This window comes from Amphibalanus amphitrite, unplaced genomic scaffold, assembly GCF_019059575.1.
Source record: "Amphibalanus amphitrite isolate SeventyFive unplaced genomic scaffold, NRLGWU_Aamphi_draft 000909F_arrow, whole genome shotgun sequence".
NCBI classification, from domain to species: domain Eukaryota; kingdom Metazoa; phylum Arthropoda; class Thecostraca; order Balanomorpha; family Balanidae; genus Amphibalanus; species Amphibalanus amphitrite.
This window is the reverse complement of record NW_024882403.1, coordinates 287,316-298,995: the sequence shown is the minus strand read 5'-3', so window position 1 is coordinate 298,995 and position 11,680 is coordinate 287,316. Positions and strand designations below refer to the sequence as shown.

Below are 11,680 nucleotides of genomic sequence, written 5' to 3'. Positions count from 1 at the left end.
GAGGCAGCGGAGGACACCTGCTAGCACTGACGTCACGAGCACGGGAGCAGTGATCTGTTTCCGCCGCCGGGTCGACACCCAAGGCTGCATCGACAATGCCAGCATGTGCGGGTCTCGACATTGAGCTGACGAGTGCAACGCCGAGTCAGACTTGACCTTCGCGCCGCTTAGTCATCGTGCCGATTTTTCATTGTATTTCATTGTATTTTATTTTATTTTATTTTATTTTATTTTATTTTATTTCATTAGGGGGAAACCATTACTAAGCGTCAAATCACGCGATCATATAATCACATTGATCTATTTTGACACATTGATAATGGCCATTTTGTTCTAATCTTTATACCAGTCCCCAGTAGCTCCATGTCAGCTGGTAAAAGTAGAATTTTTCAATCATTTTTTGTTTGCAATGAAATGGTGTTGCCTGATGCCTCTCAGGAATCGAATTACGATGTTTTCACCTTTAGGCAAGGCATCAACATTGCATCGCGTTTCATGAATCACAGAAACCAGACGTCGCGAATCGTCAGTCGTCTAGACCAGCCTACACATCACGAAATGAGATCGAAGCCTATCAAAGTAACATTGGGTCAACAGTGCATTTCAAAGTAATTTTGAACGCGTTTTATCAGCACCTCCCTTTTCGTATTTCCCCATATTTCATGCTCCGTCATTCTCCTCATCGGAAGTAAGTCTGGCGACGACCGTCAGCCCACCCCGCCGCGTTCTGATGCCTTGGCACGCAGCTGTGGCGCCCGCCGTCGGTTCCGTGCATATAAGAGGGCGTGTCCCATCCACCCCAACACAGGGGCGTGCTACTTTGGCCCACCCACCCATTCAGAAGGACCTGAACGCCGCCAGGGGCAGGATGAGGCTGACAGTGGCGGTAAGTTGGGAGAGGGAGCGCTCCGAGTGCGGAAGGAGGGACCTGACAAAAGGATACCAGAGACCCGATGAGCGGATATTAGCGCGATAACTGCGAGGCAGGCTTCACAGCAATTTTGAGTACAACAGATTGCCGGCTGTTCTTTTTGCATCCTAAGAGATGCGGATTGTTCGCAAATGTCTTAGACATATCTTATAGCTTCTAACTTTCACTTTTATAACTTTTTACTCCGAACTTTATAAATCATCACTGCATATCCAAATCGTCATTCAAGCTTAGCCCGCACCGTGCTGGGGTGGGGGCGTTTTTGCATGCTCCCCCCATTTTTTTCAATATTTTTGACACGCCCTATTATGTATCGTTTCTGCATACATTGTGAAAATGTCGAACCCAGGTCGTTCTAGGTCAGGTCACCAGGTCACGTGAAGTGACCTCACCTCAGAAAAATTCCTATACTCGCCATACTTACACCGACTGAGCGATTGTTTTGAGACTTCAGCCAGTGATAAGGAGCAGCATCATTTATAAAATACATATCTGGGAATATTGATAATGGTGACTTAAGGTCAGGCCAATTTTGTGAAATATCCATTATAGTCAAGTTAATGGGATGAAAATGAAATGCGCCTCTTTTCGACAAAAGTCAATATAGCCACCGACCACTCTAAAACATCGGATAGCAGGCTAACATGACACCCTGAATCAGAAAATTACCAACCATGACCCCCACTTTATGCCACTGAGGTTATCTCAGCCATGAAAGCTCTCCAGCAGTTTTTGACGACTTCTGATAGACATACTGGAGCGATGAAAACACCTCAGATGTGTTCAGCTCGACCGGATACGGATCGAATGATATGCAGCATGACCTTTTCCGGTCAGGTCATGACCTAGACCTTGTAAGGTAAAATAATAGTTCATTCGACGCGTCTCGATCAGAGAAACACGATGCCGGCAAAATAAATGTCGTGCCAGTTTTGGGTCAAATTACGAAAAAAAAACTAAAAGCATCCATTTAAAGAGTTTTTGTCCTCTGCGATCTAAACTGTAGTGTTAACTTAGATCAAATCTGAGGACAAACCCCAAAAAGAATGTTAAAAGAGTTAAATGCCGGTCCCGTAGCTCAGTTGGTAGAGCGTTGGACTCCGCGTGGTGAGAGCACGCGTTCCCGGTTACAACAGTCCGGGTTCGAAGCGCGACGGGCGCTTGACATTTATGGGCCTCCTGATAGGTATGGTTGCGGTTGGTGGCAGGCCGTAGCCAGGCGAAGTCAGTGAGGGGACCGGCCGTGCGCGGCTATGTGCGCACGTTAAACTTTGGACTCTAAATTCTGCCATAGAACTGGAATTGCGCGATCGGAAGGTAGAGGGCAGGGTCACCGCAACAAGCTTCGCTTAGCGGTGGCTCTGTCCTTGTGAATCCTTCCCATTCAAAGGTTCGGACTAAATTTATAAAAAAAAATGCGCTTTTCCGCGGCCCTGTAACCCTATTCATTCACGAGTTATGCTCCAATTTGTAGAAAATTGTCGAAATAGGCAAAATTTGGCCTTTAGTGACCTGGTAAACTAACCTTTGACCTGACCTAAAAATGAGCGAAGTACTATCGTCATAATTTTTCGACGCTCTTTCGGACGCCGCTTACCGCTTGCCGCTACGTGACCAATGAGCCGAGTTAGACGGTGTTTCGTGAAAACGCCCCCCCCCCCCCCCCTCCCCAGCACTCCATGGAAAATTCAGACCACCAGCACGGCACGGACTAGTTACATTGTTCTCAGGAAACAATAGGTGGCTAATTTGCGGTGCGGGCTCAAATGATCGGAGTATTCCATGAGACCAAATATCAGTTGAGGACTAATTTCATACTAGCTTTCCGTAAACGAATGAATGAGCTTAAATAAAAAGGCATAATTTTAAGTAAGTTCAACAACGTATAACTCATTTTAACTTATAACTCAAGTTACAAATTATGTGCCTACTTATAACTCAAGTTAAAACTTAGGATAACTTTTTTCCAGTATTGGGCCACCTTTCAAGATTCTTACGGAGCTTTATTTTACTTTTCAGCTAGCGGTGGTATCCCTCGCGGCTGCCGCGAGGCACCACCACCACCACCACGGAGGTGGCGGCGGCGGCGGCGGTTCGGGAGGCGGCGGCGGCGGTGGTGGCGGTGGCGGCGATACCTGCCGCTGCCTGCCCCCGTCACAGTGCCGCGTGGCACCGGCCGGCGTGTCTCTGACCAGCTGCACTCTGTCCGACCAGTCCACCGGAGTCTGCTGCCGACCGCCCCCGAGCGGTGGAACTACCGGGTCCCTTCCCGATCTCATCAGCTCTCGGCGCCGCGGCAAGCCCGCAAAATGCTTGAGTTCGGAAGACACCAAGGGCCACGTGCAGACTGTCCATGACGGTAATACATACATACATGCATACAAGGCGGAAGAGGTGTTATCTGCGCAGAAGGACTTGGAAAGTCGCTTGCTGGAGCGTGGATTAGTGGCTCGCGGCGCGTCAAGATCTCACAGACGTCCGCAGCATTACAGTCCGGCGCAGCAGAGCTCCGCACGGCGAGCTCTCCTTCAGCTGGAGTCCTCCAAACGCTGCGACCGAGGCCGCGGCCACTCGGGTGGCGGCGGAGGCGGCGGCGGCGGCGGCGGCGGGACGAGCTGTCCGGACCCGTCGACCCCGGCGTGCCCCTCCTCTCCGTCTTTCCGTACCGCCGACGGCTCCTGCAACAACCCGACCAACCGGCAGCTGGGTATGGCCGGCCAGGGGATGCTGCGTCTCCTGCCGAGCCGGTACGGGGACGGCGTGTTCACACCGCGCACCCAGCAGACGGACGGCTCGCCGCTGCCCTCCGCCCGCCGCGTCAGCACCACCGCCACCACCGACTCCGAGGCCGCCGACGACCGCTTCACCCTCTCCGTGATGCAGTGGGGGCAGTTCGTCGACCACGACCTGGCGCTGACGCCCATCTTCACTCTCAGCGGCGGTGCGGGCATCGCGTGTTGTACGGCGGACGGCCAGGCGCTGCCTGCAGCCGACACGCATCCGCAGTGCTTCGCCATCGATATCCCCGCCGACGACCCGTTCTACGGTCCTCTGGGAGTGCGCTGTATGGACTTTGTTCGTTCTCTGCCCGCCGAAGCTCCCGCCTGTGGTGCCACGACTGATGCCCAGCAGCAGGATGTTCTCACTCACTACCTGGATGGCTCGCAGATCTACGGGTCAAGCCTGGAGCAGCAGACACATCTTCGCGAGCTCAGCGGGGGACGCCTCAAGTCGCAGGCCGGCACGCTTCTCCCCGTTGATGATGATGCCTTCTGCGCAAACGCGACCATGCAATGTTTCGAGGCGGGCGATGAGCGGGTCAACGAGCAGGTTAGTTTGACCCTGGCCCATACCATCTGGCTTCGTGAGCACAACCGTATAGCGGCTGTCCTGGCTGCGAAACACCCTGAATGGAATGACGAGCGTCTGTTCCAGGAGGCGAGACGCATTGTCATTGCCGAGTACCAGCACATCACCTATAACGAATGGCTGCCGACGCTCCTCGATCTCGACTATCTCTCTCGCAACGAACTGCTGATGGATAGCGGTACCAGTCACTCGTTCAAGTATCGTAGAGAAGTCAAGGCGCTCATCACCAACGCATTCGCCACGGCGGCACTGCGCTTCGGTCACAGCCTGGTCTCCGGAACAATCGGCCTGTTCTCTTCGCTAGGTGTCCAGACTAGCAGCGTCATGCTTCGGGACGTCTTCTTCGACCCGCACCTCCTCTACGACCCCCAGCGTCTCACGCAGCTCGCGCGCGGTCTCGCCGCCCAGCGCACGCAGAAGCTGGATGGTAACTTCGCCTCGGACCTAACCGAGCACCTGTTTGAGGCTGACGGAGCCTCTCACGGGCTCGATCTCGTCGCGCTCAACATTCAGCGCGGGAGAGACCACGGTCTGGGCACCTACAACGACGCGCGTGAGGCCACAGGTCGGCCACGTGCCACCTCCTGGGCCGACCTGCAAGGCGATATGACCAGCGCGGCCATCGAGGCGCTGCAAAGCGTGTACCAACACGTCGACGACGTGGACCTCTTTATCGGCGGCGTGCTGGAGCAGCCGATACCGCATGTCATGCTCGGTCGGACCTTCAGCCGGCTCATTGGTGACCAGTTCATCCGCCTGCGACACGGCGACAACTTCTTCTACGACCTGGGCGGCTCGGAGCGGCCGTGGCGGCTGTCGGGCGCGCAGCTGGAGCAGGTGCGCCGCGCCAGCTGGGCGCGCGTGCTCTGCGACAACGTGGCCGATGTGACGCGCATTCAGCCGCTGGCCTTCCGGACGGCCGACAGCGGCTCCAACGCCGTCACAAGCTGCGGCAGCCAGGCCATCCCACAGGTCGACCTGGGCCCGTGGTAGAAGAAATCGGGCTTGCTTGGGGCTAGCGCCTTCTTTGGCGACGCCGTAAGCTGTATAGGCAGCACTGTTTCGTGGGCGCCTCTTCCAGTTCCAACATGGGGAAAAGTATTATATCCGCGCTTTCATACTAGTTAAACAAATATATCTCCAAATGCTGTAGGTGTCTGTTTTCAAATGTACAAGTCTGACTTAACTAATATCGAATAAAACGATGTCAATTCGAATACCAAAGCGATACGGATAAGTAATGTCAAGCATCAAACGTCCATGCGAGAACAATCCTTACGGGTAACAACTCTAACAAGAGCTGGATAAATCGTTCGACGGCTGGATATTATTACGTGCTCATTGTGAAAGGCAAAGATAAGATAGATGTTGGTAGAAAAATATGGTTATAACATTTCACGAGAGCATCGTGCAACTAGCTTTAAATATCGGCAAATCATGACGTTTATCAAAAATTCAAAGGTTGAGGCCCATCACTGAACTATAAACAAGAATGGATTAATCTATAGCAGAAATTCATGTTACTTCATATTCGAGACATTACATGTCCTCGTTATGCCCTATTCGGGGATGTATCTACGAATGTTCTGCCAACTACAGAACCGGGAAAAACAACTTATTCCCGTGACCGTCTACCGTAGGCCGCGGGTTTACTGGAACAGGAGCGGGCAGAGATGCACTAATGGACGTTTGGGTGTTAAATACAGACTTCGACTGACCTCTAGAGAGCGACCCGGCTCCACTGACCAGAACCGTAACCATGCTAACTCACAGCTCACTGAACCCAGGCAACAGTTTCACCAAACACCACACATGGTATAAAGTTTCATTACTTGACCTTATCCTCAAAGAAAGTGTACAAGTTTTTTATCGAAAGTTTTTAAATTTTAAAGCTATCAAGAAAATTCATAGGCGCGGGAATGGGGGGGGGGGTAGTGGGGCAGCCTACCCTCCCCCCAACTCTGGGGCCGTTGGGGGGGGGGGCGGTGCCCCCACAACTTTGAGACGGAATACCGCACTTTTTTGGAAATATATTATTTTTTGTTGAGAAAGACAAGGAATGAAAAATAAATGGCTCAAAACCGGTGAGAAAACTAGATTTGGTGGTACCCTAGGTTGATCTCTATCATGGTCTCCATTATTCAAGGACAGCTAGCAAAATAAGTAGGAATTTTCGAAGACAACTATTATGGATTTGGAAAAAAACCTTGAAATTGCAAACACAACTGGCCATTGGCCTGCCGCTCCTCACCTGAAGTGAACTGATTAGATGCGCTAAGTGACGCAGCTGGGGGTGCCGTCTTCCTCTGCTTTTCTGCCTGTCGCGCAAACAGACTCCTCTTCCTCCCTGAACTGGGACGATCGGCATCTGATTCAGTCTGGAAAATGGCACCATCCGTATCAATATTCAATAAGCACTCACGGGACGTCCTTCATGGTTTTCGCAAATAAAATAGGGTAGCTAGAATCGAACCTTCAAAAGTGGGTATACGCTTTACATCGTACATAACACTGAATCAACAGCTCAAAGACAAGGATGAAACGAGGATGTCGACGAGGATGAAAATCGTACTGGTAATGAAGCAGCCCCGGTATTACTGATATGGACACCTCCACCCCCTCCCCCCTCCCGCCGACGAGGCGACGAGGATCGAATTCGACCGGCGGAAAGTCGGACAGGCAGCGGGGGGAAGAACGCACCACTCACAGGACGAATCATTCATTACATGCACAAGGAGAACGAGGTACATGGAGGTTTAATCATGAATGTACATGAAGGCTTGAGCCGAGAGAGACCCTGATAAACATCCGTACTTGTTTCCGATCAGCTACGGTTTGGATTGGGTTTGGATAAGCCATCGAAAGTTTATAGATGCCTCTCTCGTTTTAGCATATTAGCGAATGACGACCATGATTTTTCTTTTCTGACAACCACTTAGCACTGGGATTATCAACAGCCTGAGAAGATTAAAGGGACGCATATTTATCTGCAACCCTCTCAAGCGACTACTGAAGGTCTATCTAGGCTCGTTAATTAATTACCTTCAATGGTACAGCAAAAGTCGATGTTAAAAGTATGCATGCAACACAGGTACTTACTGCTAGTTTTTGTGGCTCTGGGAATCCTCTTTGAGTTGACAGTGTAGGCGGTTTGGCATGAGCAGAGCTTACATCTCTTTCTATTATCTCCATTTTGATGAAGTACAGCTGTTAGCTATCAAACCTGGAACAGTGTCACAGATCAGATAATGACGCATACCAACAATTCATGGTGTTAACATTAACCCGCGCCCCACTGGGGGGGGGGGGGGCTATTTATAGCCCCCCTCCCGTTTTTCTGCAATAACTTCCAAACCGCTTGACGTATCGACGCCAAACTTTCAGTACCTTCGGCTGCATCAATTTGACACCTTGTGTCAAAATTTGAACTTCGTAGCTACCATAGGTCGACCGGAAATGACGTCAGAGTGACGTCATGTTCGGCCGATTTCGACGCAAAACATTGAACCACGGCAATCGCTCCCAAGGGCTCAGTTTTTAAGCTAGATCCAATTTCTTTGCATGAGAGGACTCAGAATAGACTGCGCTATCAAACTGCTATCTCGGATTTTCGAAGTTTTGAAAATTTCGAAAATTTTATATAATAAAATTCAAAATTTACATTTTTACATTTTTTTTTGACTTTTCGAAAAAACCGGAATATATGTGATAGAACGCGTTATTATGACTAAAGCTAGCAAGTTTTAGCTAAATATCTTCAAAAATGGCCAAGTTATACGCATTATTGCAAAAAATTCACAATTATTAATTTTTCAAGTCAATTTTTCACCACGTATATGACATCGTACGCCAATATAAATAGCACCGTCGTGTTCCTGAGCTCAAACTGCATCCAATAGACACCTTTTCTGTTGAAAAATTATAACTTCAAAATTTGACCCTTTTTGACCTGAAAGTGGCCTGACCTAAGCTAAATTCGACTCAAAATGACCTCGAATGACACAGACGACATCAAATTCGAAATCTTTGGCCTAAATGGACCATAAAACATGTGTCACGTGACCGACGCATGATATAATATTTTCGTGACCTGTGATGACCTGACCAGTGACCTTGACCTGAAAATCAAAGTACAAGTTTGGTACCCTCAGGGTATCTAGAGCATCTGTTCACGAGTGTGTGAACCAAAAATGAGCCTGATCTGACATGTAAGACGGCGGCCAGAGCCCAAAACGTGAACAAGCCAAAATGCTAATAATTTTTACTTTGACCTGACCTGTGACGTCATCGGTGACCTCGAGGTCAATGAAATTAGGTTTCGCTCGACAGTTTTTCCGGGGCTATCAGACACCGTTCGAATTTTGACGATCGGCCCAGTAGTTTCGGAGTTAGGAGGGGGGGGGGCTATGAATAGCCCCCCCCCCCCCCCCAGTAGGGCGTGTTATACGCAGACCCCAGTGGGGCGCGGGTTAACACAGAATTAAGAACACCACTCGGTTACCTAATCATAGAAGATGGTCGATTAAAAATGCAGCGGCCCAAATGAGTTTCACACAAGACTACAGTACAGGGCACGGCAAAAGTTTTGTCCCCTACCCATAACGACACTTATCCGGTGCCTAATCGTTTCCACTCCTATGGCATAACAGTCCTGGCTGCACTCCTACATTTTGTGGTCCTTGGCCGCGGGTCATGAGGTCGCGAACTGACCTCGGATCAGCGGTCGCCGAGCTATGGCCACTTTCACACAGAATGTGTCCTCCCAAACGGCCAGCCGCAAAGCTGAGGTCAGAGACTTCGAGCTCGGGGAGCGGAATCAAACACTTAAGTTGGCATGCTCCTAACAGATGACAAAGCGTGCCATATCTGCCATAACTGGTAGCTGATCGGTTTGCAACATCTGCCCGCAGTCCGGCGCTAGCTGTAGTAGAAGTATACGACTGCTGGCAGCGTTGCCGATTGCACCAGATCGGGGCGTCAGCCGACTGTGACAAAAAATCACCCTGATGAAAGCAGCTGGAAGCTCATCATTCCACCAAAGCCCACTGAAGGCGCAAGTTGAACCAGCCGGACTTCTGAATGAAAGAGCTCGGCTACAATCTGGACCTAATCCTGATCGAAGAACTTTAAGCTATCGTCCAGCAGGACCTGGACAGAAACCAGTGGCCAGCCTTTGCACCGTGCAGGCACAGCTGAAATGAGCATGGTCCAAATTAAGCTGTCTGTGCTGCACAACCTGATCACCAGCATGCCAAACTATGATTGTGCATACAAGAGTGTTCGAGTTTTATTCACGATCGATGGCAACACAAGTCAAATTCTTAAAACCAGACGTTTCGGCCACAGGGTGCCTTCGTCAGTGGACACTAGTGATTAAATTAAAAACCCTGTGGCACCCTGTGGCCGAAACGTCTGGTTTTAAGAATTTGACTTGTGTTGCCATCGATCGTGAATAAAACTCAATAATGTCTGATTATTTACAAGAGTGTTCACTGTTCACGGGGAATATACTAAGCACTACAAAGAACCACTACCTAAATAGCTTTCTAAAGTGCACATTTTTATAGAAACTAACTTGTGCTGGACCCTATGATGGGGGTCTCTTGATGTGTTCTTATTCTGATTAAAAAAGTCAAAATTGGGAATTATCTCTTCTCAGTATACCAAGCACTTGAGCACAAACAAACAGTGACAGAATAAATGTTCTGAGGCTGTTGATGTCTGAATCAAATTCAGGCCTCAAGGCTATACAGAGCCAGTCTGCAAAGTATGGCTCGCAGGTCGACGAGGCACACCGGCCCAAGTTCAAAATCCGCACCAATCCTTCAAACAGAGTCAGAAAATCCGCACCAAAGCTGGCTTAGAGTACAAAAAAATCTGCACGAACCCGCACAACTGACCAGTTTGAAAGCCACACTGACCTCAATTGAGTCCATTCAAATTATTGATATGAGTCACAAGCCTGCTGTCTCAGTAGTATGGAAATAAAACGAGAGATACGCACTGCAAGACAAGAACAAAAAGCATGTCACACCAATAAGAGAATCCTTTCTAATACCTGTCCCTGGCGATTCATCCAGGGTGATTATTGTGCGATGTACCATGGTTACCCTAATGGTGTCGACACTGCCATTTAGCTAAACGGCTTGATAACTTGTGAAGGCCCCAGTTACAAAAATAGAAATATGAACGGCAACAAGTGGGTCCATCGCATGCATGCATTTTCTGCATTTCTCATTAGGTCATTAGCTGCATCAAACAACACATTTGATAGGCAAGTCATTCACAGCGGATTTGACTACTTAGCTGCGGCAAAGTGGTGGTCCTCAAGGCCTGCCATCAGCCATGCGGAATGCGCATCTCGCCCTACCTACCACCGAGCGACAATGCCAAATGATCACAAGAGCCGAGCGTATCTGATTCACGAATGCTGCAGAAAGCAGAATGCAGCACTCAGCTTCTTTCAACGCAACCTATTAGCCGCGTCAAACGTACCTACCCGATAAATTGCGTACCTACCCGATAAATTGTTCCCATTTGACTGCTTGAAGCGGCCAGCGGTGATTTGCTGGCACTCCTATCGGCCGTACAAATCTTAATCCCTTTCTTCGGCCGTGCTCATCTCTCTCACTCTACCACAGGCGCCTCACAGAGCGAAGCGGTGCGTTTCGTGTTGTAACAGTGCAAAGAGTGCGAACTTGCGGGAGACCCAACCCACGTGATTGATGGGACCACCAGCACTGGTAGTCCGTTCTGCCCATCACACACTTATTTAGACCCGAGAGCACACTGAATTACGTTATGCTGAAGCTCTAACAATCTTTTTGTTTTTGATTTTCCTCATCTATCTCGTCTGGTCTGTCATGTCCATCACCTAGCCAATTTGGCACCTCACTTGAGGTACTAAATCCGCACCGCACCAAGCCAAATCTGCACCGCACCACACCAAATCCGAACCAGCTGAATAGGTAAGCCTGCACCAACAAGATCTCATTGAAACTTGAACTGCCATAATTTGCAGACTGGATACAGAGGCTTTCTCACAGCCTTTACCCATTTACAAAGTTGTTGTGCATTACAAACTGAAGTGCGACAGTACAAAGCGCGGTCGACATCCACAGCCTACAGGGTAAAAAATAAAGTTTGTCAGGATAGCAGGCAAGCTTAAGTAGCAATAAGTATTTGTGGATGGACAGATCACAAATGCATATTGATATAACCACAGTGTATATAAATACAATAAGTATAAATAGATATAACAATAACCAGTTCTTAAAAGCCAAAAACTAACCCCATCAACTGAAAAATATTCATAATTCTTTGACGCGAAACACCCACGTGCATTCAATTTGCTAATTTCCTGTACCTAATCTAGTTATG

The 11,680-nt window shown here is 49.2% G+C and overlaps 1 protein-coding gene and 1 long non-coding RNA gene across 2 annotated transcripts; one reads left to right on the top strand and one right to left on the bottom strand.

Annotated features, from left to right (window-relative positions):
- Positions 1 to 807: 807 nt before the first annotated feature.
- Positions 808 to 5,452, top strand: LOC122367941 (peroxidase-like). The gene is made up of 2 exons (XM_043341497.1): positions 808 to 886; positions 2,951 to 5,452. The coding sequence occupies exons 1-2, from the start codon at positions 869 to 871 to the stop codon at positions 5,291 to 5,293; spliced, it is 2,361 nt and encodes a 786-aa protein (XP_043197432.1). The 5' UTR covers positions 808 to 868; the 3' UTR covers positions 5,294 to 5,452.
- A 1,099-nt stretch (positions 5,453 to 6,551) lies between these two features.
- On the bottom strand, positions 6,552 to 11,641 carry LOC122367940. Its single transcript, XR_006254150.1, has 3 exons — positions 11,592 to 11,641; positions 7,400 to 7,523; positions 6,552 to 6,678 (listed from the first exon to the last, which is right to left on the bottom strand). It is a non-coding gene; the product is annotated as an uncharacterized LOC122367940 (long non-coding RNA).
- Between the last annotated feature and the right edge of the window lie 39 nt (positions 11,642 to 11,680).